At 40.2% G+C, this 27,756-nt stretch overlaps 5 protein-coding genes across 5 annotated transcripts; 2 read left to right on the plus strand and 3 right to left on the minus strand.

Annotated features, from left to right (window-relative positions):
• Positions 1 to 516: 516 nt before the first annotated feature.
• LOC115564447 (uncharacterized) lies at positions 517 to 1,526 on the minus strand. The gene has a single exon (XM_030388764.2). It carries the CDS (start codon positions 1,148 to 1,150, stop codon positions 746 to 748), a length of 405 nt encoding a protein of 134 aa, XP_030244624.1. The 5' UTR covers positions 1,151 to 1,526; the 3' UTR covers positions 517 to 745.
• Positions 1,527 to 4,454: 2,928 nt separating this feature from the next.
• Positions 4,455 to 7,924, plus strand: LOC115564450 (uncharacterized; the record flags this gene model as incomplete). Its single annotated transcript, XM_089262160.1, has 3 exons — positions 4,455 to 4,603; positions 6,886 to 7,033; positions 7,088 to 7,924. Coding segments are annotated over 3 exons (402 nt in total), but the record flags the coding sequence as incomplete, so codon positions are not given.
• LOC115564445 (uncharacterized) lies at positions 7,739 to 22,007 on the minus strand. The gene is made up of 9 exons (XM_030388759.2): positions 21,467 to 22,007; positions 19,430 to 20,650; positions 10,688 to 11,050; positions 10,490 to 10,616; positions 10,274 to 10,422; positions 9,196 to 9,228; positions 8,719 to 8,842; positions 8,459 to 8,652; positions 7,739 to 8,403 (listed from the first exon to the last, which is right to left on the minus strand). Exons 2-9 carry the CDS (start codon positions 20,203 to 20,205, stop codon positions 8,058 to 8,060), a joined length of 2,112 nt encoding a protein of 703 aa, XP_030244619.1. The 5' UTR covers positions 20,206 to 20,650; positions 21,467 to 22,007; the 3' UTR covers positions 7,739 to 8,057.
• Positions 22,008 to 22,133: 126 nt separating this feature from the next.
• On the plus strand, positions 22,134 to 25,729 carry sced (scrambled). Its single transcript, XM_089262434.1, has 2 exons — positions 22,134 to 22,758; positions 22,912 to 25,729. The coding sequence occupies exons 1-2, from the start codon at positions 22,328 to 22,330 to the stop codon at positions 25,130 to 25,132; spliced, it is 2,652 nt and encodes an 883-aa protein (XP_089118560.1). The 5' UTR covers positions 22,134 to 22,327; the 3' UTR covers positions 25,133 to 25,729.
• Positions 25,387 to 27,622, minus strand: Dpit47 (DNA polymerase interacting tpr containing protein of 47kD). The gene is made up of 2 exons (XM_030388765.2): positions 26,920 to 27,622; positions 25,387 to 26,859 (listed from the first exon to the last, which is right to left on the minus strand). Exons 1-2 carry the CDS (start codon positions 27,547 to 27,549, stop codon positions 26,296 to 26,298), a joined length of 1,194 nt encoding a protein of 397 aa, XP_030244625.2. The 5' UTR covers positions 27,550 to 27,622; the 3' UTR covers positions 25,387 to 26,295.
• Positions 27,623 to 27,756: the final 134 nt, after the last annotated feature.

Below are 27,756 nucleotides of genomic sequence, written 5' to 3' on the forward strand. Positions count from 1 at the left end.
CTTAGAAACAGTCAAAACTATTTAGCAGTCAATTTTTGACAGATAAAATATATTGATATATGTACGTATATGTATGTATATTTTTTCTATAATCTGAAAAAGGTATTACTAAATCATGTAGACTGTTTCTAGCTATGCGAGGAATAGTAATAAAATAAATAGATAGGTTTATTACCATTTCATATTATTATATTATACTTGTATATCGAGCAACTAAACCAATCTTTGTATAACTGTTCCGCTTTGTCTATTTCCCAAAGTTTATTAAACAGAGTGAGTAAAACTACTATGAATATTTACCGCTTATTCATGTGGCAACACGAAAAGTCTAGAAAGAAGTTGCCCTTAAACTGCACTTTACGATATAGGAAATCCAAATGGATATCGAATCTACAGCTATTTCATAAACAACACGATCAACTTGATCGATTTGCATTAGTCGAACTCGCTGCGACCTTAAAAGGCCACAGAAATATCACGAAGCTTTCTCATTCATATAATAACACCCACAATCAGTTTTATTTTTGTGTCATTTCACAATTGTTTTTTATTAAAAATACAAATAAATAACTCAAATACAACGCTTAGGTTAATTTCAATGCCAAACTCAGTAGAACATGAAATTGATCAAGATTGTGATTAGTATGAAGATCAGATACGATAATAGATCTCATAAAAAGCTCTGTTAGTACAATACAAAACATTCACAATTCACTTTCAATATTTCCATTGCCACCTGCCCCTCTCACTGCACCAACTTGAAGCGATTGGCCTCGGCATAATCCCTCGGATCGGAGAAGTTTCGTTCCGGCTTGATGCGCACATCGTTCGGATCGTTGACGAATTCACCACTCCAAGTCGTTGGCAATATGGTCGGATCGGTATTATATTCGAAATAGTCCTGATCATCGGAACGATTCCGCTCCGGCTTAATGCGTGTCTCGCCGCTCTTCACAAAGGTGCCATCCCAAGCCGTCGGCAGGACAATCGGTTCCGTATTATAGCCATAGAAATTGTTTGTGTTTGTCACGTTCTGATTCTGGCGACGTATCTTGGACACATTATTCACAGCTCCATCGGGATACACGAATTTCCCATTCCAGCCTTCACACTTAATGGGTATATATTCCTCTTTCTTCCGTAGCGGCATTTTTTTCAACACGAACTCGACTTGGCGCGTTTCAAAATTCGATTGAACTGAAGCGACGCCAGCTATATTCTAAAATATGATTTCATACAGGTGTGTGTGTGTGCTGGTACATATGTGTGTGTGTGTGCTGCCAATACCTTGGCAAATTGTAAATGATTATTATTGTTCACTGTTTTGTTGTTGTTGTTGTTGTTGTTGTTCAACCCACACTTAATTTCAGCTAATGACGTCATATATCACTCAGACGTTTGTTTTGTTTGTTTTCTGTAGACAAAACAGGTTCGCTGTCTCAGCTCTGAGCCAGCCTCCTCCACGGCTTTGCATATCGCTTAGGCAGTGCCAATGACAACAGTACTAGACGATTTTCTGTTTTCGCCGTTTTCGCTTTACCATATAAGCCGACAAATTAAACAGGCTACATCTCACCAAGCTACCTAATAGGTGAACAAACGCAAGTTCCGCAAGTTGTCTGCAAGCCAAGCTAAATACGCTAAAAATGAATATAGGGTATACTGTATATTCTTTCATCTGTCTGTTTATCCGGCTAGTCTTCATGTTGTCTATCTATTTTTTGGTCTATCCTTTCGACCATCTGACCGTCAGCTCGTTCGTTTATCCGTCCGTCCATTTATCCGTAAATTTTTAGTTACAATTATCCATCTGTATAACCTTAACATCTCTATAATCTATCATTTGTCTGTCTATCCTAATACCTTTCTCTCTCTCTCTCTCTCTCTCTCTCCCTCTCTTTGTTGTTCTCTCTTTACTTACTTTAGTGTATCTACTAGTCGCTCTTAGCTCTTCTCACATTTTCTTTTCTATTTTTAATTTGCTTATTCTAATCGACAATTTAATCTTGATTGCCAGCATTTGACTGATTCATACGTCGCATAAAATAAAGTCATAAAATTGTATTTCCTTTTATAGACGATGGCAAAGATTTATTTATTGTTGTTAACTTGATAAATTTGCTGTTAGAATATAAATATGTACATACATATGTACGATTCGGAAGTAATTGAAAACAAGAGCGAAATATAACAAGAAAACAAAAAGCGAAAACAAAGCGTGCACAGTGGGGCAAATGCCCCGCATTTTTGTGGCATTTCATAATGAAGTCAGAAGCTGGTCAAACTAGACTTGAAACAGCTTTCTAATTAGCTTTAAGATTAAAATTGTTTATATTTGTGTCTCAGCTCCTACAATTGATATATATTCTTGATATTTTATTTATTATTTTTCTAATGAGTTAGACGAACGATTTTTGTCTATTGATTTAATTTTGAAATATTTTTATATTATATTAATATTTAAAAAAAAAAATATATATATATATATATATATATATATATATATATATATATATATATATATATATATATATATATATATATATATATATATAAATAAATAATAATAACTAATAAATAAATTAAGTATTATGCTCATTGATTAAATGTAATTCTAAGGGTTTTTTTTTTTAAACCGAATATTATTCATATCATATATAAAATAAATAAATTTTTATTTATAACATTCTTACTAACTAAACATTCTTAGCAACTAAACTAGTTCCATTTTCAATCGTCAATTAAAAATCCCAACTAGTTCCGATTCGTTCACAATTCAGTTCACAATTTGATCGATAATTGATAGGCAACACGTCACACAATAACAAATCATACTTTATTGACCACCAGTTGCTTCATTGTCACACGCACCTAGGTAGCGTGAGAACCGTTACATCAATTAAAACTCGTAGCAGAAAGCAGAGAGACCGCAAAGGGCCAGGCGCAAAAAAAGCTTTTTGCATCCGCTCGCCCACACAGCGAGGCACGCGAACTGCTGCTGCTGTCGCTGGGTGGGTGGCTTAGGGGCAATGCGTGGCAGGCTTACAACGACATGCCACAGCGACGACAATGTTCGTCCCTCGCTCGCCGACCTCCAAGCAGCAGTAGCAACAGCACCAGCAACAGACGGCGGCAGCGGTAGCAATTTCTATCCGCTGCTCGTTAGAAGAAGCGATGATGTCGACTGCGCTGGTCGGCAACAGTTTGAAAGTTTTTCATGTCGTCGGCGTCGGCTTGCCCCCCAAAGTTGCCTGTGCCTCTGCGCTGCTTCTTCTGCCTCTGTCCGTGCCAGCGCCAGCGCCAGCGCCTGTTGCCAGCTACCAGTTGCCAGTTTCGACGGCTCTGCATTTGCTGTGCGCCTAGTTGAAAATCCAACTAATTGCTTATTTTAACCCCTTCAAAACTGGGCACACACACACACACAAACACATATACACAATGGGCCTTGCCTGGCCCGGCTTTCGTGTTTATTAATTAACAACACAAAACCCCAAACTCACAAAGGCAGCACACACACACACATGCCTATACACACACACACACACACACACACACACACATACACGTGCGCACGCATACAGCTTAACCGAAGTGTTGTCTCCGGCATTCATTAGTGTTCATTAGTGAAACAAAATGCTCATTTACTTAACTACTCCCGGGCTCGTAACGAGCGTCCCATCTCCCTCTTTCTCCTTTCAGTGCGCCACTCACTCACTCACCTACTCACTCACTCACCCACTCTCTCTCTCTCTCTGTTTCGCTCTTTCTACCCGATTGCTGCACTCACTTATCGGCACTCGGCGAGTCACTCCGTTCCTGCTCTTGGCTCTTTTCACTGGCTGCTGCTGCTGCTGGTAGTTGTTGTTGTTACTGCCGCTCTTCTGTTGCCAATTAAAATTCCATTTATGCCAAGTTAACTCACTTGGCTCGTTAATTGTTGTGGTTTTTTAATTGGACCCTTTTCGGTGCTGCTGAAATTGAATTGAATTGAACAACAAAAAGAACAATCGCATGAATGGCAGCGGCTCCGGCATGGACTATATCCACCTCCATTGCCCAGGCAGTTCTACCTATGTACGTACATACATATATACCTGAGCTATAGAGACCGGTACTGGCAGTGCCACTGGCACTGGCTTCAACTATGGTGCAATGTCATTGAAGACCACCAAAACCTTCCCACTCTCTACACTGTCCCATTGGGCGCGCTTATTCGTTGAGATTCATAGGGTTGCCAGGCTGTTAAATATAATAAATTATAATATAATATTAAATAAATATCCTGGAACCGTTTTCACTATATTTCACAATATTTTGTCCCAAATTTAAATTTCTATAACAATAATTTAATTAATAAAATTAAATAAATATTTATATATTTTTATATTTTTTGTCATACATTAATATTTTTATTAATAATTTATAATAAATTAATCATTTTAATAAATTATGTTTTTGTGCGATTTGCTATTGCTATTTTTCGTTCTTCTTTTTCGGTTAATTTTCGCATCTTGACAGCTCTACGCCTCAATTCAACTAATGAACGAAGCCAAAGTAGCGCAGCACTTCGAGCAGCCAGTAGCAGCCATCAGCATACAAAAAAGTACTAAAAACAAAAGCCAACAAAAACCCCTAATTAAAATGCATTTTCATTCGGGACGTCAGCGTTGTTACCACATCGTCTGACCGCACCCCGCGTGCCCGTGTCTACCGTGCCTGGGACGTGCTTTGAGGGGGGATTGCCTCATTCATTAGCTAGAATGCGGACCCCCTCGAGTCGCTGCCACTGCACCTTACAGTCACATGAACCGTTATGCCATTGTACACACACACACACACCGAAATACGTACACAGGCCGTACACATGAGTGCGTGTGTGTGTGTGAGCGTTTGTGTGTGAGTGGCTGCGGGCATATTTAATTACAAAAGCTGCTAATTAGGAAACGTACACACCCACGTTGGTTAATTTGTTTGCAAACCAATTAACTCGGCGCACAGTATCAGGCGCACAGAAAACCACAGCCAGCAGACAGGCAACAGAAGCAAGCAGTAGCAGCAGCAGCAGCAGAAGCAGCAGTAGTAGTAGCAGCAGCAGCAACCACAGCAGCAGCAGTAGCAGCAGCCGCTGCTGCTGCGAAAGAAACGCGTCACCGGCGGACGTCGCTGCTGAAAATGCAGACAGAACTTTCCAATCAGCGTCGAGCGTTCGGCCAGGGCACAGGGCAACTTCACCAGCAGCGGCAGAAAAACAGAAAAAGAAGTTAACTAGTGAACCAATGCGACTAAAACAGTTAACGTACAACAACAAAAGCCATAAAAGACAATAGGGGAGGCACAGAAGTCCGCAATGGCCAACTTAATGAGTGACGAAATAATAAAAACGAAATTTTAATGAAAAAGTTCTGAGTGTGCGTGTATGTGTGTGTTTGCTGGGCGTGTGCCGCTTGGGCTTATTCTTAATAAATGAGCTAAAGATGGCAAAAGTCGTCAACGCCGCTGCGCTGCCTGCCATTGCCGTTGCCGCTGCCTCTGCTGCCGCCTTGCGTGCTAATGAGTAATAAATAATTTTTTTTTGCTGCTGCCGTTCTGCTACGGCCTAGACAAGCAGCAGACGCGAATATCAGGCAAACAGAGCAGTAGAATAACGACCACAAGCGAATGAAGAGGGGAACGCACACAGAGAGAGTGGAAAAGGGAGAGGCAGAGATAGAGAGAGACAGAGAGACAGAGATTGAGCGCGTCCCAGAGCGAGATAGTTAACGCAAGAGTGTCAGAGAACGAGAGGTAAAGCGGGGGAGTAAACAGATTCGGTTCCGGCGTTGCTTTTGCGTTAATTAGTTTTAAGCATGTCCATTATGCAATAGCATGTGGCAAGCAACAGCAGTATACATAAATATGTATAAATACATACATATGTATATGTACATACATAGTTCGGACAGTAAGGCCCTAGGTAAATACATATGTATGTATGTGCGTGTCTTCACATGCATACACATACATACATATTATGCATGTGGTATATATGTAATTATGTGCATTAGAGAGTTCTTCAGGCTATTCGTCTAATTGCGCATAGTAGTGAATTTAATTATTTCCTAGTCACGGCAATTACTTTATTTTAATAAGAACGTATAAGACAGCCATGTACCGAGCTGTTCTGTTCGGTTATTCTGCTGCTTTACTTTATTTTTTTGTTTAATTTAGTACAGTCATCGAGCTATGCTGATAAAGCTAAAAACTGATTACATTGCAACGCATCAAACACACTAATGCAATGCACACATATAGAACGAAAGACAGAGAAAGAGAGGGAGAGACAAAAACATGCACACTCACATTCACACTGTGCTACGCATACGAGGAATAGCCAAGTGTGCAGCAGCAACCTCTGCCCATTTGCTGGCTGCCCAAAACAGTTACAACAATAACAACATATGTCTTATCAAAATAAATAAATATAAAATGATTGCAGTTGCTCGACTAAACACTGCCCTATACCATACACCGTACATAACATAAATATGTACATACAAACATACATACATATATAAGCAGGTAGGACATTTATTTGAGCGGACGTCCCATTTACTTGGGTCATTTGCTCTCACGCGCTCTCAGCGAAGCTGTGCCACTTGACAGCCTTAAGCCGCAGAGTGATCGAGCGAGAGGTCCGATGCAGTCGGCTGTTCTGAGCATACAGCATTTTCTTTGCTTACTTTGACAGCTCTCAAATGTGCGTGTATGTGTGAAGAAGCAGTGCTGCATGTGCACCCTGTACTTTTACTTGTTTTAAGTGCTCTTCTTATTACGATTTATACACAAAAAAGGGAAAAATATATTTGCATGGGTAAATGTGCATAAGTTTTACTTTTATATTAACATACAACTACTTTCATCGCTTGTTCAGCTATTCGAGGTATGCCCGCTGCCGCCCGTGCTCTTTACAGGGTATACCAAAGCAGAGTTAACTGTTAACAACAATAACAAACAATGTAATGCATATGGGGCCCGGGCCAGTCCAACTGGGCACGTGAGTGAGTATTTTATTATTTTTTTGGTTATCGGTGCCCGCATTTGTTTATAGACTCGGAACGGAGAACTCTTTTTAGGGTTTCGTCGCTTGTCGCTGGCTGCTGGGCGCCTGTTGCCCACTCAAATAATCGATCGCAAATTATTTATTGATTTTTGATTGATGAGCCTCAGGTGATTTACGCAAATGTATGTGAGGCCCCCCTATTGTGGCGCTGCGTGGATATTTCGGCGCCAAACAAAGCTCATCTGACTTCTGTCCGTTTGGGGCGGATTAGTTAGCTTTGCTGATGCGGCTAACAGCAATGCGAAGAGGCAGAGATCGAGCTGTGCGGTGCCGTGCCATGCCGTGCCGAGTGGAGTCAAACAGCCGCAGCAATTCAGGTTGAATTTGAATAATATTATCAGGTTGCAAGAGCCCCACCAGCTGTGACAGCCGAATTTGATAAGCCAGCGCTATCGCTACATATGTAAATTATATGACGCATTCGTAATAAATACTTTGTTGTCAGTTCTATTTAGATTTATTTGTTTATTATACTCGATCTATAACAAAACATAGAAAAAATAACTGGCTAAAAGAAAAACACTTAACAGCTACAGATATAAGCGCCTACTACCGGAGAGGTCTCGTTAGGAAGGTTATTATATATGTATATGTAAATTTCTATATTTTTTGTATCTTTTTTTTACTTTTTCTCTTGTATTTTTGTATATTTTTTTTTTTATAATTTCTTGTCAATTGTGTGAACTTAATTCGTAGCAAAACTTATTCTATATACTTAAATAATTATTGTTTCTCATATACTCGTAAAATGTATGTTTATAAAAATCCCGCCTCAAAAAATATGCAATATAATAAGTACAAAACACATGCCCCAAAAGTATGCAACATCATCCATGTTCTTCTTCTACTTGCGACTGCCTTTGCGCCTCAAATGATGTCGCGTCGTGGCCGCTGCCAGGGCAACCGCCGCCTGCGCTGCCGCCGTCAGATACCCTTCGGCGCAGCGCGTGGGCCAATTCTAGGATTCGTAGAGCAAGCGTTGATAATGCGGCAACACCTCATGCATTGGCACATGCAGACTGAACTCGAGCGCCACAAGCACGGCAAACTCCGACGATATCAGTTCCTTACGATTCAAACGAAACACACTCTCCGTCTTCTCAATCAAACTCTTCAGAGCATCGCCCTTGACATCGTTCATCTTGGCGCTGAGCAGAAGACAGGCGCCGGCACACAGCTTGCGATTGCTCTTATTGATCAGATTGGCTAGAATTAGCTTCTCGAAATAGACATAGGCCTGCGATATGGTCACCAAATCGATGCGCGAATCCAGTTTATTGATGCGTCTCATCTCCCTCTTGATGCTGTGAAATGACATAAAGTTATTTTTCTCTGGAGAGTTTAGCAGATCAAAAATACCTTCTCAGTTTACTTAAGGTCAGCTGTATGGTTGGAAACTTTTCACGGAACTTATCGTTCAGCTCCTTCTTCAGATCCGATGGGCGCACATAATCAATGACCGAAGTCATGTACGAGGTGAAGGTTAACAATGTTCGATGCTTGCCCGCTATTAACTCTGGATCATCTAGAATGCTTGCCGAATACTGTTGATACTATGAGAGAGAGAGAGACAGATTTATAATATAATATATACATAGTTTTGATAAGATTGTACTTACAGGCAAACCGCGACCCCCATCTGTTCCACTAAGTATCATGCTCTCCATATCCATATCGAGTTTCATCTCGGGTGTTGGACTAGCTGTGGTATTATTACGATTGTTGTTCTCATAGGTGAAGCACCTGTAAAATGCATCGATTATTGATTATAGTTATATCGTATGATATGCTGTATGTATATAGATATATATATCAATATTTATTGTTGATCTATAAGAGGCGTGAGTAAGCGGTTTAGTTGAAAGCGTTTTAGCCAGTTTTCGAATGTGTGCAAATGTGAAGTGTGAATTTTGTTAGTGGTAACTACTCTATATAGTATAGATACAACGGATATTTGAAAGCCTTCACAATCCATCCAAGCTATGAATTATCTATGTATATAAATGCTAATATATATTTAGCAATTCATAGCCGAGATAGCTGTGATTGTTTTTGGATTTGATTTTTGTTATTTATTAGCTGCTTCAAAAATTTACCATTTGCCTTGATGTTTGGTTATGGTTTTTGTGCTGAAACGAAGTAGTGCAAAGCGTTATGATTAGCAAAAAACAGTTAATGGTACAAAATGCGTCGAAATTCTCCTTTTTGTATACAGTTATTATATATACATATATATACTAGATATAAGATTATATTTTGTTGATTATGTAAAGTATTACGTAATCATAAAAAGGTAAAAAAAATACATATTTAAAAAAAACACCTGAATCATATTGGTATGCTCGCTCATAAGGTAAAAAATGAGTATATTGGCTTTTTGGTATGCCTGTTTATGTGCTTATATAGGCTCGCTTTATAGACTATATTAAATTGGCTTGGGCATCATATAATACTTTTAATTATTTTTAGCATTTGATTCTTACATCTTCCATAGCTACCTATCAATGGCTTTACAGGTAGCATCAAACAGTTTTATTATATAATCAGCAAGTTCCCTACTTGGTTATTATTTCATAATCAAATCGAACTATGAACCTAAAAATATGATTAATAATCCTAAAATAAAACAATTTTAATAAATGTAAATAGCTATTTTGTTTTTTTGAATCATCATCAAGTATTAGGCAGTCGATCACAGCCGACTGCAATATTCTCTCTTGCTTTTCGCTGATTTATTTCGAATGCCCATGACTCAGTCTGTAGCCCCAATATATTTATTATAGAATTTTGTGCACTCAGCGAATAAAAATTATGTTCTTCACCTGATATTTGAGCTTTAGCTGATATTTATATTTTGCACATTTGACAAAAGTATTTAACAAGCTGATTATTTGTTTTTTTTTTTCTCCTTACAAGAAGTTATGTAAATAAATTGGATTATAGTCGTTAAATTGATTTTAAAGCTGTTTTTTTATAGAATTACTTATGGATGAAGGGATATGGATCGAATTTTGGCATAATGTTTCGAAATAGTTAATTAACATTTTAATGAACCAATTAATAATGTTTGTGATATGGATGAGACATGAGTTCAATTTTAATCATAATGCGTTTATGGTAATGGAGAATTATGGTACAGGTAAATGAAAGATTCGTTTTGAATGAGGCACCAACCTCGCTATGCCATGATTTCTGAGAGCTGCTGTGCTCGTTATCTCCATTTGATTCTCGAATACAGAGGGAGTGGTCGAGGCATTGCCGTGTTTCTTGCGGTCCTTCTCATATTGACGCGATGGCACCAGCAAGTGTCCATAGGAAATATCCTAAGAAATAGATCACAGATTTTAATTAATTCGCTTAACTTGATTGATATTTGGCCACAGAACTAACCTGACCACTTTCAGCTTTCTTTATGCCTAGCAAATCGAAGGGATCGAAGGGAGCATCGTTAATGGAGCTCAAGGGGCGAGAAGTGGATGGATTGCGACGTCGACGATCCTCCTTACGTATCTCGGCACTAGATCGTCATGCAGATATATGTATTAATATCAATTTCTATTTTCTAATTCTTTATGATCGTTTACTTACCGTCCATTCTTGCCCTTGTAGTACGGCAATGCTGAGAATATAAAAAATGGCACCTTTTGTGATACCAACAAAATGCGCTCATTACGTTGACCCAGTCCCACACCCGGAGCTCGTCGTCCATCAGTGATGTGCACGGCTTTGCCGAGACTATTGCGAAAACTTCCAGTGGCAGGGGCCAAGCTTTCGGTGCTGCTGTCATCCGTTATGTGACTGGCACTCGAACCGCTACGAACATTGTAGTTGCGTTTCAGCCCGCCAGATGCAATGAGTCCGGCATTGCTTCCTCGCATTCCAGGCGCAGTATTCAGACGGGCACGTCTCTCCGGCTGCAAGCTCTGTTCACTAGCTCCATTGCTGAAGGTTCTGCAATCGAGAATGAGGGTTGAAAATGAGAATTAAGAATACAAAAATCATTGGGTTACTTTATTTACTTATGCATGTATAAATGATCTTAAATGACGAGCCTCAAATGCAACAATGAGCGTATATTCCCCTCTACTCACTCACTCATGATTACTCACTCACTCGCTCTCCATTCAAAATCCCTTTTATATTGCCACACATCAGTTGGGGTATATTTAATGACGCATCATAATTTCCCATTCGCTCACAGGCTCTTCCTTCAAGATACCCGCAGAGACTCGGGTATATTTAACGGCGCATCACAATTTCCCTTTCTCTCGCGCGCATCATAATATCCCATTCTCTCACTGGCTTCCCCTTCAAAATACCCACAGCAGCTTGGGTGCGTTTAACGGCGCATCATAATATCCCATCGCCGCTCCCTCTCGCTCTTTTTTTCTTTAAATAGCAGCATACAGAAGATGCACGCACACACCCCAAAGAGGTGATCGATATTTTCACAGGCTTGCAGCAAAGAGCAGTCCAAAGAAATTTTGTCAAAACGATCGAGAGTCACACGGCATACATACACACACATACACATGACGTCGGCATTCATAGATCGTTGTTTATTGTTTGTCGTGCGTTTTTCGTAGAAAATAAACATCGAGTTTGTATTTTTTTGACTGCAACTGCAGAAGGGCATCTTGTTGTTATATATTTCTGTGCGCCTGCTCAATTACCTTGAGATAATTGGTATAGATCGAGGTTACGCTCCAGCTCCAGCTACAGCAAAGGGCTCCAACCATTGGCACCTAAAATCACGTACACAAATTTCCGTGAAAATAGCGTTTGCATTAATTAGGGAACTCGCTCAAGGGGGGACCCATACCCATAAGCAATATGATGAAGTGGCGCCAAGCCTGTCATAACCCGTTAATTAGTTGGAGTATTCGAATAGGCGCCCAGAAATGCCAGCAAGCAAACGCTACACACAGCAAATGTGTGGAGCTAAAGACCAAAGGGAAGACGGAACGCCAAAAACCACGCACACATGCTTACGCACACGCACACGCATGTCTATTATGTTATTTACATGTTTACATGGAATTTAAATGCTCAACAAACTGCAGCTAAAGGCAGAGAAGAAGAAGAAGCAGAAGACATTTCCAAAAGGGCACGCAGTAGAAAACATACGACGACGCGTCCGTCGTCTTGTGTAACTTATCGACTCTTCAAATAATAAGCGAGCTCATGCGTGAGCATGTGTATGTGCGTGTCTGTGTGTTTGTGTTTGTGAGTGCGAGCACAACAATACGGTATTTAATGCGATGATTAGAAGCAACTGGGAGAGAAGAGTAAAGCCCTAGAAGAGAGACGAATGCAACGCCCACAAGTGCGTGTCATAGTGCAAGTGGTAGACTGACTGACTCTCTCTTTCCCTCTTTCTCACACTAGCTCGGTTTTTGGGCATGTGTGTCTGTGTGTGTGTGTGTGCGTGCGTGTTTGCTGGCATTTTTGAGTTGTTTCTTTTTCGGTAGCTGTTGCCTAACGACATCTGCGCGCCTGTACCATCGGCAAACAATATTTAAATTTCAAACAAATATTTCGAATATCATGCACGCACAGAGTTGACAAATGGTCCGGTCTGTCTGCTAGTCTAATTGGAATCTAAATATAGACCAATTGGAATTCAATGTAAATTAACAAAGGGAATTTCAATTACTAAATGAATTAAATTTATAAAACCTTGCATGCAAATTTAAAAACATTCGTTATATTCGCTAAATTTAATATTGATTGTAAACCAGAATAGTATTTTTTAGCCTTTCCGAAAAAATATAATAAATATTTTGTTTTGTTTTATAAGAACTGTTACATTTTAAATGAGCAAACAGATGTACCCCGCTGTCAGTCAACGTTTATTACATATTTTTTTAATTATACGCCATTGTCAACTGTTGGCAATCAAACTTTCAAATGTGATTTGTGCAACAAGCAGCGTAAACAATAGCAATTGAAAACAATTAACTTTTTTCTTATCATTGCTGCTTTGCTAGCTGCTTATCATTCATTACGCTGTTATCAGCTCTTCAGCGCTTCATATAAGAAAGTGTATATATTACAAATACATATTAATAGGAAAAACTTGTCGCTTGTGCCTCACGTGCCCAACTACAATGTGATTAAAATCAATTTTGCAAAAAATAAAAAATTAAATAAAAAAAAAAAAAAAAATTCAACTTTGCTACTCTGTTTTGAAAGACAAATTTATTATTGACAATTTACATTTACTGATTACCCCAACTTTAATAGAAAACTCATATTATTATTATTATATCATTATTTATCAATAAAAATAAAAATAAAAACCGTATGAATTCAGATTCTATAATTATCGCTCATTATGGCAAGGTTAGAACTAAGCAAAAAATCAAACAAAATTGGTTGACCATGGTATATACCCTATATACATATACTTTGTATCATATAAATTATACATATTGCATATATACAATACTTAGTAATTAGCATACTGATATACAATTTATTGCCCATTATTTATTATTTTTAATTGTTTTTTTTTTTTTTTTTTTTTTTTTTTTTTTTTTTTTTTTGCCAGTTCACAAAATTGGAAAGAGTATATTGGTTTTGTTCAAAGTCTATATTAATCAGTCGGGTTTACTCATTTGGCTCTTATTGTTCAACATTTTGACCTTCGACTAAAGCGCTTTCACATACTTATTTTAAAACCTAATATATACAACTAAATAAATACACATACACATGTATGTATATTATTTATAAATAAATATTGTAAAAAGTTCGAAAATCCTGACGTAATCATTAAAACCTAATTTAGATTAGCTTATCTGTCGGGAATGACGAAAGACCCTTGTTTATTAAGCGCTGTCAATGCCGACAGAATAAGACTTGAGAATATAACTCGAAGCTAAACAATGAATGTGCAACAGATCTACACAGCAATAAACTTGGGTAGACGACGCCTATTTGCAAATAAAATGCAAGATAATGAAAGATAAGTCTAGTCGACGGGTCCATAAATTTCCGCTCAGCCATATGCAAACTCTCTGTTCATATATTTACACATATTAAAGGCGATTTTAAGTTCGCTTTATCACAGTTCTACGTTCTCGCAATCAGTCAATTACTCAATTTGTCAATCAGACTTGTTTCATTGCATAGGCGCTGCTAAAACTAATGCCGAAAGATAAAGTAACAACAGAAATAACAACAACGACAATCATTAACAGGCTGCTTCTTACGCTCTCTTCTGCTCTAACTCTGCTTATGCTACTCTCTCTCTTTGTCACACATTCGCTCTCTTCAGTTGTTGTTGCTTATCAGGCTCTCGGCTGGAGCTTGCAGCTCGCAATTTCATACATACAAATAAATGCTCCGTTAAACTGTGACTCTGCTCGAAGTGCTTATACGCAGCACAATCGACTTGAAGAGGTTAAAAGCGGTTTGAGCGAGTTTGCGACTTTTGTTATGGTGTTGTTCATTTTGTTTTTGTTTTGGTATTTGCCAGCTCGGCGAGGCGAATGAATCAACACATCACACAAAAGCAACTGCTGATGACCACAGCACAAAGACCAAAAACTTTGTGAGTGACAGAGAAATAATGACAGAGAGAGGGAGAGCGAGCGCGCGTGAGAGTGGGAGCGAAAAGTTATAAAGCTGTTTTTTTACCATTAACATTTTGCATGTTTGTTTACACACACACACAAACATAAATAAGTACATACATATGTTCATACATATGTATGTAAGTCCATAAATATCCAATACCTTGCGCTTGGTGGCTAACGAATTGACAACAATAACAACTAACTGCGCAATAGTATTTACATTGCTTTTTTTTATTGCCAATAAATTAGCTGTCCCATGCCGTAAAAGATCAGGAATGTCTTAACTATTTCCTTGCGATTTGAAATGGGTTTCTTGAATGAATTTTTAGTGTCATAAATATGCTCTACTGACATACATATTTTGCAACCCCTCAATATTAGAAACCCTATACCTTTGGCATGCAAAACTCTTTGGGTGACCTTGAAAATATTGCATACAAAAAGGGAACACAATGAGAGAGAAAGAAAAAAAAAAACACAGCTGCCTTCGCAAAGGAAGCGAAGTAAACAAACAACAATCTAACCGGTACATATTGCGTCGTTAAACAGCTCTGCTGGCTGCCCTTCAAGGCTACCCAGTTTGCAAAAGATGCCAACGAGAACTTGTGCAGAAAGCCGCATTAGAGAGAGAGAGAGGAGAGAGGAGAGGTAGAGCAGTGGCAGAGCCAGAGGAGGTGGCGGCAGAGGCCTTGGCAGTGACAGCAGCAGAGGACGAGAGAGCGCGTGTCTGACACAGGTTTTCGGTTACGGGCAACCCTGACATTGACATTGAGCGAAACCGCGCACAGGAGCTAAACGCACGAAGCGTTGCCAGACTTTTGCTTAAAGCTCTATTTCAGTGTCAAGCGCGGCGCTTTGTCTGTGTCCTTGAGAGTGCGTAACATCAAGTAAGGGCTTATGCGGAAATGACCAAATCAATTTACAATTTCTATGACCTAATAGAGAGCTTTTAAGAGCTTCAAAAGAGAGAGAGAGAGAGAGAGAGAGAGAGAGAGAGAGAGAGAGAGAGAGAGAGAGAGAGAGAGAGAGAGAGAGCAGGGCCGCCGCCAAGAATCAACTTGTTAGACAAAATGCCGCAATCCAATATTTTTGTTTACGTTTTTCGTGCAAGGTCTGAATCGCACTTTTTTCGAAGAACCTTCTTCCTTCCCTACTATGTACACATATCAAATTTCAAAACAACTTTCAATGTAGATTCCGAAAATAATGAAATAAAAGCAACAGCAAAACAACAAGAAAAAAGATACCCATTAAACTGGCTTAGAGTAGTTTGTTTTGCTTTTGCCTTTTGCGTCGCAGTTTTCTGCATTTTTCGCCTTACAAAAAAAAGCACACACACACACTTACATAAACACTTATGCTGTGTATGTGTGTATGGTATTCATCTTTCGCGCATGCGCAGCATTTTTTGTTCTTTTCTTACAGGAAGCAGCATTCCGCAAACGGGAAGCGGGAATGGGAATGGAATTTGAACGTCTCGAATTATGAATGTTGTTTTCCATGAATGTTGCTGACATAGTCAAACGGATATTATTCGAATTATGTAATTGAAGCCTTGTGGGTAAATTGTTGATAATGTGTGAAAAGCATTGATTGTTGTTTATTTTTAGTTTGTTATGATATTACTGCCAAAGTGAATGCTATCGGTGCAAGGTAATCTCCGACCCATAAAACAAAGTGAAGAAATTTAATATACTATACATATGATTATATATTTATTTCTGGAAAATCATTGTTTTGCAATAATAGCAGATAATGTCGTACATATGGCCAGATATTAGCAGTTTAAATCATCTTTAGCCATAATCTAATCTGCTTTCACTGTATGAAATCCAATTGGCTGATAAGCAATACAAGCTCTTGACAAATATTTGCTGACGTCTTAGCCTAATTGATAAGTGATACTATACACGTAGCTGTCAGACGGACCAAACAATTCAAACAGTTGGCAAAAAGTCAAATAAAATTGGTTTAAATTAGCTTAAGTGTAAGCTAAACTAATTACATGCACAAGCATACATATGTAAATACATGTGTGTAGAGATATGTGCTAATAAGATTTACGAGTGGCATGCAAAGCTTTAAGAAACCAATTGGATGATAGGTGAACGACACAGCGTAAAACTACAGTCCAATGACTATGAAAGAAGCAAAAGCGCAAGAAAAACAACGAATGCAGAGGCGTAGGTGAAGCGCGAATAAGAAACAAGGTCATCGCGGCAAGCGCCAACGGCTTGCAGTGTGCACACACGAATGCCACTATGAGTTTGTGTGTGTGTGTTTGCACATATTAAAATGCGTCTAGCAGAGCTTAACGCAACTCGAGCAATGTGCTAACACTGAGACAGAAAGCGTTGTGCTGCAACGGGACTGCGTGTGGGCTGATGATAGCCAAAGCGAGATGGATATATCTTGTGGTGCAACCGCTCTACCAAGGTTCAAGGCAGTTTATTTGCGCTTGTACTTTCTGTGCGCTCTCTCTCACTCTCTCTCGATAAGTGGGTTATATAAGTACATACGTATATGGCATACAGCGCATACATATGTATAAAGAATTATGAACAGTCACAGGCAATATTAATATTGTCAGCTTAAAGTGACAATAATACCTATAATTATAAATGCAATATATATACAAGCATACATGCATACATACATACATACAAACAAACGTTCTGATCATCAGGATTAGGATATGTACTTACAGACACATATGTACATACTAAATACATGTCAAAGTAGATGTAAGTGTGTGTATGCTCATGTCGAGAATGTCCCCTGCAATTATTATATGTACACAGTAAAGGCTTTTTGCTCTTCTTTTAGATATATACATACATACATATTTACATGCATGCATTTGAGAGAGCATTGAGAGTAAGAAAAGGGAAATTGTAACAGCTGACCTCTCGCTCGATCACACTTTTTCTTATGGCTGGCAGATGTCATTACTAACTGAGAGCGTAGCAGCGCGCATAAAGGAACAAAGCAAAAACCGAAAATGCCAATTTTCTACATGTGTTCAGCAGATTTTTAATATATTATATATTCATTTACTGCGTCAAGATAGTTGGAACTGCTTCCTGCGTGGCGCATGACTATGAAATAGTTGCGTGCGATTCAGTCAAACCAGGTGAAACAATTCGTGTCAATAAAAGTCAAACAAAGCGTATCTAAATCGAATAAACAATAAACCTAATGATAGCCTGCCCAGCTGGCTATGGGATGAGAATGAGGGGCAGGTCAGGCAGGCTGGGTGGCTGGCCGGCTGGGCAGTTACAAGTGATACACAACAAAAGCCTAAATTAAAGTGGAAGCCGCGACAACCCCCACACACACACGCACAACATGCAATTGTTGTTTATTGTTGTTGACTAATTTGCGGGCTGCCACTCGAATGAGGCGTTTTGATTTGCGTTAATTGGACTGGCACACGTTACCCACTTGAATGGATACGGCGCCACATTCGGCGTGAATCCGCATCCAACTACTATATTTAGCGAGCTGTGAAAAGTCTCATTCGTCCGGGGTCCAACTATGCCCGACCACAAACAATTACGTCAATTTAGAACGAGAAAACAAAAAAAGAGAGTGATCTTGCAAAGGGAATGCTCGATTAGCAGAATATCCTACTCTGCTTGACGACAGTGGGAAATTTGGGACATTTTTGTTGATTTTCTTTATTAGGGGAAATTTAAAAATGTAAATGTAAAAAATTAACAGAGTCAACTCTAGAGTCCCATCAATAATGCTTAAATATGCATATCAAGTTCCTCTTTTACTCAGTCACAAACAGTTTATCAAAATAAATATACCCTTCAATATTTATACGTATAAAATAATGTGCATTTTGCTTGAGCTACATATACATAAATTCAATTAGCCGTACGACAGCTGTGAGAAACTTTAGATATTCATAAACAAATGTTCTTCGCTTGCGCTTTTCACTTGTAAAATCATTGGCCTGAATTGTTTTGCTTAGCCACGACGCGTTAAGCTTGTTAACAAATTGAACACCAGGTGTCAATTGCCAGCAACTTAATTGGAAATTTCAACATGGCAAAACGATTGGAACAAACATTTTTCTCTGTCCCTCTCCCTCTATATAAATAATATATAAAGAAAATGAACAAGTGGAGAAACTTTCATGAGTCATATGAATTATAAATCATCTTTCGAAATTGTTTTAAAATTAATAATACTGAATAGATAGATTGAAAAATTGCATTGACAAATAATATTTGGATAATTACATTTATGAAGGTATAATAAATGAGCTTAGAAAGTTAAGTAATGGCACTCGGCAAAATATCGTTCATTTATTGATGAACGATTAGATGAAATTAGTTATGTATTGGCATTATTTTAAGAAATTAAGCATAGGTATGTATATGGTTATTGATGGCTTAGAATTGGTTAAATTTGTATGCGCCTTCAAGTGGGAAGCGAAGAAATTTGGAACTTCCGATCACCTTGAAGGAGTTATGGAAGTAACATTCTATGAAGAGAAAGAGAGGGAGAGAAGGAGAGAGATAGAAAGAGAGGGGGAGAGAATCAGAGCATGTCCATTACAAGTTATTTAATAAATATGTATATCAAAACTCCCTTGCTTGAGCATGAAATTATTAAATACATTTTCCAAGTTTTATATTCCACCAATTTACCCATTGCTTTAAGGCCATAAATAACAAATACATCTAGAATATTATTAAAGCTATATCGAATATACGGATTTGATTGCACTTACCGTTCTCTAAGCGGCAATAGCTTCAAGCCGCTGCCCAAATTGGAGACCTTTAGCGGTATCTTGACGCTGTCCGAATCGCTGCCGCTTTCAGCACCAGAACCGCCGCTGCCGCCACGTTGCTGCTGTTGCTTGATGCGTCCCGATTTCGGTGTTTGCTGCTGCTGCTGCTGCTGCTGGCGGCCACAGGAGGTGGGCCGCTTTATGTTGCGTCTCTCAGCCTGGATAGCCGGATCGCTCACATTCATCAGGTATTGACCCATATTTTCAGTTTCACTAAAACCATCACCATCGCTGCCACCGCCAACTCCGGCGGCGTTGCAGTCGTCCAGGCCGCACAGTCCGACGCTGGCGTCGCTGCCGCTGCCCATGTGCACATCGGCGCTGCAGAGCAGAAGGGCTGCTGAGGCGCTGCCACCGCATTTACCATTTTGATGCTGATGTTGTTGTTGTTGATGGTGATATTGTTGTTGTTGTTGCTGCTGCTGCTGCTGTGGTTGGCTGCTGCGCTGCTGATGATTTCGTTGATAATGCTGATGATAACCGCCGGCGCCGAGTCCCAACGCTGCCGCTGCGTTGCCTTTGCTGTTGTTGCTGCTGCTGTTATTGTTGTTGTTGTTATTGTAATGCTTCTGCTGCTGCTGCTGCGTGCAGATGCTGCTGCCAAATGTTGCGCCAAATTTTGTGTCCCGATGTGTGCCATCTAATGAGATATTCGATAGAAACGAGATCGCAGCCAATCTGCGCCTGTGTCTCGTCTTGTTTAGCGAACTTGCCATTAGGCGCTTAACCGTTTCCCAACTCGAACAGATGCAAGCGACAATGGATAGAGAGTGTGAGAGTGCGAGGTGTGAGAGCGAGCGAGATAGTTTGCGTCAGCTACTAAGATACGTTTCCAGTGGAATGTGATACACAGTTAACGGCGAGCTTTCCAGCCTAATACTTCCAGTTTCCTATTGCACTGCCCGAAACACACACACACGCACAACGACACACACGCACACACACAAGTTTCTTGTGCAGTTCAATTATATACGAATGGAATATTCTAGTGCTGTATAAATTCTTTTAAATTCTTTTTATTGTTTTAAATTAACAGTTAAACTGTTTAGTCTCTAAATTACTTGTACGCGACATTTTGATAGTGAAATTTTTATTGACACAATTTTTAAAGAACAAAAACCAATTAATGCACTTGGATTGTAGCTTGAAGTTCAAGATTAACTGCAAAAAATAGAAACCAAGAAAATATGTAAATAATTAATCAAATCAGTTAAGTTTAATATATAAGGAAATTTACATACTATAATCATACAATTCGTTCTATTGTATACTAGATATAAATAGAAATAGCCACAATGGAATGCAATTGTATGAATAAATGTTAATATGCATATTCGGTCTCTTCTTCTTCTTATTAATATCCTTTCATTGCCTTCAAAAAAGGCCAATAAACTTTTAGTGCAGGCTAAAAATTTCTCTAGATAATTCGAAAGAGCTTTCGCTTGCTGCAAGTTCGTTGCTGCCTGCAAAAGCTGCAAAAGCTGCACTGCATTGCTGCGGTTGCGGCTGCTGTTGTTCTTAATATTGCGTTTACTGATAAACGACCGGCAAACACGTTGAAAATTTGAAGCTGATTGTTTACCTGGGCAACCAACAATTTTTAGTTTTAGGGTGGCGAAAATTTTCCACGGATACAACAAATCAAAATGGAAATTTCTCAACAGCTGAGAGCAACAACAACAATAACATAACTAAGGGTTGCCTGCGTTTTGCCTGCACTTGAGTATAAATTGGTCCAATTGGATAACACAGTTGCGACCAGTTGGAAAGCAGCACGTGCGCGTGCTAAGGGAAAATCAATGTGGAAACAAGTGTGCGAAAATATCTATATTCACACATACATGCATATGTGTGCATGTGTATGTGCATATATATATTTATGCATGATTCACGCCCACGCATAGTGTGTGACGTAGGTGTGGACGAAAAAATTATTTATATGTAGTTAAAATTGATTTGTTCGTATTTTTTACTTACTCAACCGCAAAAAGAATTCGCTATTTCCTTACACACACCTCTTTGTTTAGACCAAAAAATAATTAAAAATGTTTCAAGCGCGCCATGGTGAACTATTTTTAGCCAAAAGATTTTAAAACTTAGTATCAACTGCCAACAATTATACACTTGGCTATTTTAATTATAAATTTTTATTTCTCTCTTTTGCTATTTTCTATTTATTTTATTTGGATGCGCAGACTTTGATTTCTTTTGCTTTCCGCTGTTGCCCTTCTTCTTCTTCTTCTGCTTCGTTTTTGGATTACCCCACCCCGCCTCGACAACTGCAATTTCTGGCAGCTGCTTTCGTTGCGTAAAAATCGTGCGTAGCCGAATATACTTTTGAACAATTATGTTTACAGGCCCTTGACTTGGCGATATACAAAATACACATACACGTCTTTAATGTTATTATATACAATTCTTTTGTCAAGAAGTACGAACGCGAATTCTAACACGAGCGCAATGATTGATTCGGCACAAACGACAGAAACGTCAACGTTCCACGGAAAATTCACATTAACTGCTGATAGTGTTACCATACATCGAATTGCTTAAAATACCAGCAAAATCTTTGTAAATAGCAATGCTTATCGGCTAATGTGCGATGATATTGTGTACATATCGGTTATCCAACGTTCATCTCTAACAGCAATGTGTACACATTGTGTTTCTCACTGTTTTCTTCGCTGAGCTCCACCCTCACCGTTATTGGCAGTGAAGCGAAAAGAAAAAAAGATGAAAGAAAACATGTAAAATAATCGGAAAATTAAACAAAATCAGTTAAACTCATTAACCATTCATCACATACACACACCTAACCATCACCGCAACACCATAAACATGGATCACAATGAAATATCTATGTGCATGGACGTCAAATTGGATACACATGACAAGCGCGCCATTGCACTGCGCTACAAAACATGGACCAGATGTCTTGTCAAGATAGAGGCCATTAAATGTGTGCCCTGTTTCTTGCGCCTCAGCTTCCAGAGCCTGCCCGACGATGAGCCCCAGCAGCAGCAACAGAAGCTGTTGACCGTCTCGGTGAATGTGCCTGGCGTGAGCATCAGTATGGCCACCTCGCGCACCAAGCAGCATTCGTATGGGCTCTTCTGGACGCAGAATCGTCGTGATTGCTTCATCTATTTTGCTTTAGAAACGGAGACGGCCTGCCGCAGACACATGAAATGGATTAAAAAGTCCATCAAGAATCTGGAGCTATATAGACAGGTCTTCCTGGAGCAGCGCAGACTGAGTCGCGACACCAGGTGAGCATAAGTTGTAGGTTTTTGCAGACCCAAGGAAGATAAAAGTTAAAATACTTTATAATTAGATACTCGCTCGATTATAACTAAGTCTTAATATTGATAATTATAATATATTTATATTACTACTATTTCCTATCAAACTCTCTATTTTAGCGCCCAAAGAGCACTTGGCCCGCTGCCAAACGTGCCGGAATCCTTCTGCTTCGATCTGGATGCGAGTAGTTTCTCATTTTCTGCACGCGTCTCGCAGATCTATGAGGAAATCTTCGATGGCAGTCGCATTTCGCGTGCATCCATTGCTTCGGGCATCTATGAGGAAATGAATTTGGCATCCGGAGCAGTTGTGGAGACGCCGCCTGTATTGCCACCGCTGCCGGCGCATCGGAAACGCATTAACACATTCGAGCTGCAGCCGGGGGAGATACCGCGCTCCAGCACCAATCCAGAGTCGGAGCTGGCCAAGAAGAAGAAGTACAAGAACATGCTGGACAACTTCTTCGGGCAGAAGCGTCGCTCGGGCAGCGCCAGCGTCGGTGAGATGGAGCCGGCCAGCAGGGATCAGGTAGAGGAGCAACAGCAGCAGCAGGAGCGAGAACAGCAGGCGCTGGCCCTCTATGAGAATGCGCCCACACCGGAGGCAGCGCTGCCCACTGGCAAACGTATATCGGGAAATATGAGAAATGCCCATCGCAACAGCTTCTCCAGTCCAGATCTGTCCAAGCTCAACTTTTTGGACACCTTTGGCGAGGCATTGTCCAGCGACGAGCTGAACATCAGCCTGGAGGATTCGGCCATAGAGCACGAGTCGCGTCAAGTTCTCCTGGCCCAAATCGTGGCCGGCCAGCTAAGCCGTGCCGACTCGCTGGCCAGCCTGAATGTGTCCGAGCAGCTGCCTCAGAACTTCAATTTTTCTGCCTGCAATACGTCCACCATTAATCTGATTGGCGCCAATGGCGCCGTATCGCATGGCAAGCGCAATAAGAACGTGCTGGTGGAGGAGCTCAATGGCTACTGCGTGATGGCGCCAATTAAACAAAAGTTGGCAGGCAGCAGCGGAGCAGCACAGCTGGAGAAGAAACCCAGCGGCAGCACAGCATCCACCACGTCTGGCTATTCGACAGGTTCCTATAGTTCATCCACCAGCAGCTGCAACACGGATCAGGAGCAGGTGGCTAAGGCCACCAACGTTGCAGCTGCGCCCGCTCACAATGAGAGCGATATTTATGAATCGATGCATGTCACCTCGCTCAATAGCAACAGCAACAGCAACAGCAACAGTGTCCTGGCCGAGCATCTGTATGAGAATCTGCTGGCCGTGAAGGCATCCCAGGAGCTGGAGCAGCAGCCGCCGCTCAATCTTGGCTTTGGCCTGAGCACCAGCACGCCCACCGAATCGCCGTTGGTGCCAGCGCTGCCACCGAAGCTACAACAGACGCCCACCACAGCGGAGCAGCGCGAGGCGGAGGAGGAGGACTACTACCAAACGCCGCGCAAGTCCATCATCAGCGTGGACGACAAGATACCCTCGTACTATCCCAATAGCTGCGATACGCTCAAGTCGAAGCGACGTAGTCCCAGCAGCGCCGAAACAGCGCCAAGTGTGCGTCATTTGGTCAGCGCCAAGGTGCGGCGGGAGCGCAAAGAGAATCTCTATATATCATCGCCCCAACAAATTATCGAACAAAGGCACAAATCAAGCTCTGCATCACCATCAGCCACATCCACATCCACAACCACATCCACATCCACATCATCATCAGCGTCGAGCAAGACTAAAACGTTAAACAAAAAGACTGCCGCCCACAAAATCTCCGAGGGTGTCTATGCCGTCACCCATGCAACAAAGCGACAAAGTATTAGTCATAATAATAACAATAACAACAATAATGTCAATGACCTGCAGGGCGAGGAGGAGCTGCTGCAGCTGGTCATGCTGCAGAATATTGATTTCAAATTTGACGACGGCCAAGCGGCCGAACCAAGCAGCAAATCCAAGTCCAAAAACAAATCGAAATCGAGTCAATTGGAGGAAGAATACGAGCACTGCTATCAGGCAGCTGAGCGTGCCACACGCATGCTACAAAAATACGCAACACTCGCCAAGTTCGGCAACTCACCCACCAAGCAGCAGCAGCAGCAGCAGCTAAAGGTCGCCATGACACAATCTCAGTCAGCTAGCAACTCGCCCAAAGAGCAGCTGCAACAGCAACAGCAGCAGCAGCAACAGTTGCCACAGTCAACCAGCAACACAATGAAAAAGTTTGCCTCATTGCCGCGCTTTAAGAAAATCGACTTTTCACCGCTGAAGCTGCGATTCAACAATGTGCTGCAGCGCAATGCAACAGCAGCAGCAGCTCCAGCATCGCCTCAGTAATCAATTTGATGAGCATCGTAATTGTTATTAATAATGTCATTGTTGTTGTTAATGTAAGTAGCATTAAGTTCGAGTATGTTTAATTCGCATGTGATTTTTGTTTTAGCTAAATGATTTTAATATATATGTGTTTACAGTTGCGGTCATAAAAGTAGAGAACACTCAAAATTTAGTCTTAAATTCATATAAGCGTATTAATTTTAACACATATTGTTATTAGTTTAGATATTTGATATTCAATTTATCACAAAGTGTTTTTCTGCAACTGCTACTATTTGTATGACCGCAACTGTATACGAATTCCAGCTCAAACGCTTAGCTTCGTAAGCCTTTTATGTAATGCCTGTTTTGCCATAAAGATAACTGTATTTAAGTCTAGCTACGCACAGATTTGATCATATCATTGTAAGAGAGAAACCAGCTAAAGCCATATCTAATATCTGCTGTTGTGTTCAATGGTTGTCTATCTACATATGTATGTATTGTATTGTATTGTATTATCCCATCTGATATAGTCTTATACTTAAGTGTGCTCAATTATATATAGAGTAAACTCGAAAAACGCTTTTATACCATTTACATATATACAAAATGAAACTATTGTTGACTTATTTTAACTAACTGAAAGTAAAACAAATAGAAAATATTTTAAGATAAGCTTAATGCGCTTTCCTCAAACTTTCAGCAGCTCTATGTGAGATTACGCTTAAATATGTCTAATTATTATTATACTAATTGATGTAGTTTAGTTGAATTTTATAAAAGGAAAGAGAAGAGAGAATAATAACAAATTATGCTATCAAATGCTTCGCAACATATCAAATAAATTGTAAAATTAGAGCTAATTAAATGTCCAATTTATATACAAAAAAAAGATCTTTATTATATATAGTATATATATATGTATGTCGCACAGATGAATGTATGTGTCTGGCATTCTTAGCTTCTTCCGCAAGGATATATGAACTATGGATATTGTATAAGCTTCTTTTACAGCGCTAACAAGGCTCAATTGTACCGTGACTAAAATATAAAATATAAAATAAACATATACTTTATACATATTTCGCAGCAAATGAACAATAAAAACTAATCAAATGCTTGTTAACTACTAGAATTACAATGTATTGCTTATATTTATCCCTATCCTAGTCTTGGCCCACTCAGCTGTAGACCATGGGTCGTCGTTGCTGATGGAGAAACTCCTGTTCGACACGCGTATCCTTGGTCACCACGTAGAAAAGCAATGCGCCACCCGAGACAAAGAAGCCCTTCTCACTTATAATCTCGCGTAATGTCTTAGTTGAGTCCACCTTGTGCACACGGCCCGCCTTGCGATTCTCATAGTAGACATTCACATTATCCGGACGATAGCTCAGAGTCCTGTCACAGGGCAGCGGCTCGGCGAACAGTGTGATCAGGCAATCTTGCATGGTGGCCGTCTCGGGCAGTTGCTGCTGGAAATCGCTGAGCAGGAACTCGGGATACGAGAAGGCAGCGGGCCAAATCAAGGTGCTGTTATCCTCCGCATCCAAATGTACTGGATAATCTTCGAGGGGCAAAAACTTCGGTATCAACAATTGTTCCGTAATATTCGCACGTTTATTAATGGGTTGATCATCAAATTTGACGGCACGCTGCTCCAATGCATCACGCAGCTTCTGGAAACGAGCCAGATTACGTTTGGCTTCGGCCGCTTCCTTGCGCTGATTGCGATCCACTTCGAGCTGAGAGGGAATTTAGTATACTATATGACATGTGTAGGGTAAAACATTTTTAATGCTCACCTTCCTCATTTTATTCTTATGCAACAGCGCCTTGGCTTCTTTGTGATCGATGTCCACTTCGAGCAGTTCCTCGCACAGCTTTGTGCACACATCGAACTTCTCCAGTTCGTAGGCACACTGAGCGCCACGCCAGCGCGCCTTCGTATAGTCCGGCTTATAAAAGAGCGCACGCTGTGCATCACTCAGAGCCGAACGATAATTCTTGAGGAAGAAATGGGCCGCGGAACGATTGTTATAAAGCACGGCCATCACATCGGGATTGTCGCACTTCGTTTTGATGGCCTCGGTGAATGAGTAGACGGCCATGCGGAATTTCTTGTGCTTCATATAGAAATTGCCATCCTCTTTGTAGTTGAGTGCCAGCTCTTCTTGCGTGTTTTCTTCCGGATCGTATTTGAGCTTTTGCAGACCTTCAAACATCGGATGCACCTCATCACCTGGCTGTGGTGTTTTCTTCATGAAGAACGGGTGCTTATCCATTTCCTCCTGCCAACGATCCTCCGGCCAGCCCTCCTCATATCGTTTCTTTTCCAAGCCATCGATGAATTCATCCAGCTGAGCATCCAACTGTGCCGCCAGCTCTAGCCGTTCCTCATCAGTCCAATTCTTTTTCGTCGCCAGGTTTTCCATTTGTTTCTCTTTGTATGGGAATTGCACATGCTATGCTTCATACCTGTTGTTGGAGGCAAGTATGCAGGCGCAAACCGAAAATAATCGTGACTTTGGGCGTATTATAACTAGGTGGCAACATACGATTTCAAATGAATTTTTTGGGTAGTTTTTATGCGCAAATGTATGTATATATTGATATATAAGTAAATTTTAATGCATAATTTA

Source organism: Drosophila navojoa, chromosome 5, assembly GCF_054131105.1.
Source record: "Drosophila navojoa isolate 15081-1374.11 chromosome 5, UAZ_NAV_1.0, whole genome shotgun sequence".
Classification (NCBI taxonomy): domain Eukaryota; kingdom Metazoa; phylum Arthropoda; class Insecta; order Diptera; family Drosophilidae; genus Drosophila; species Drosophila navojoa.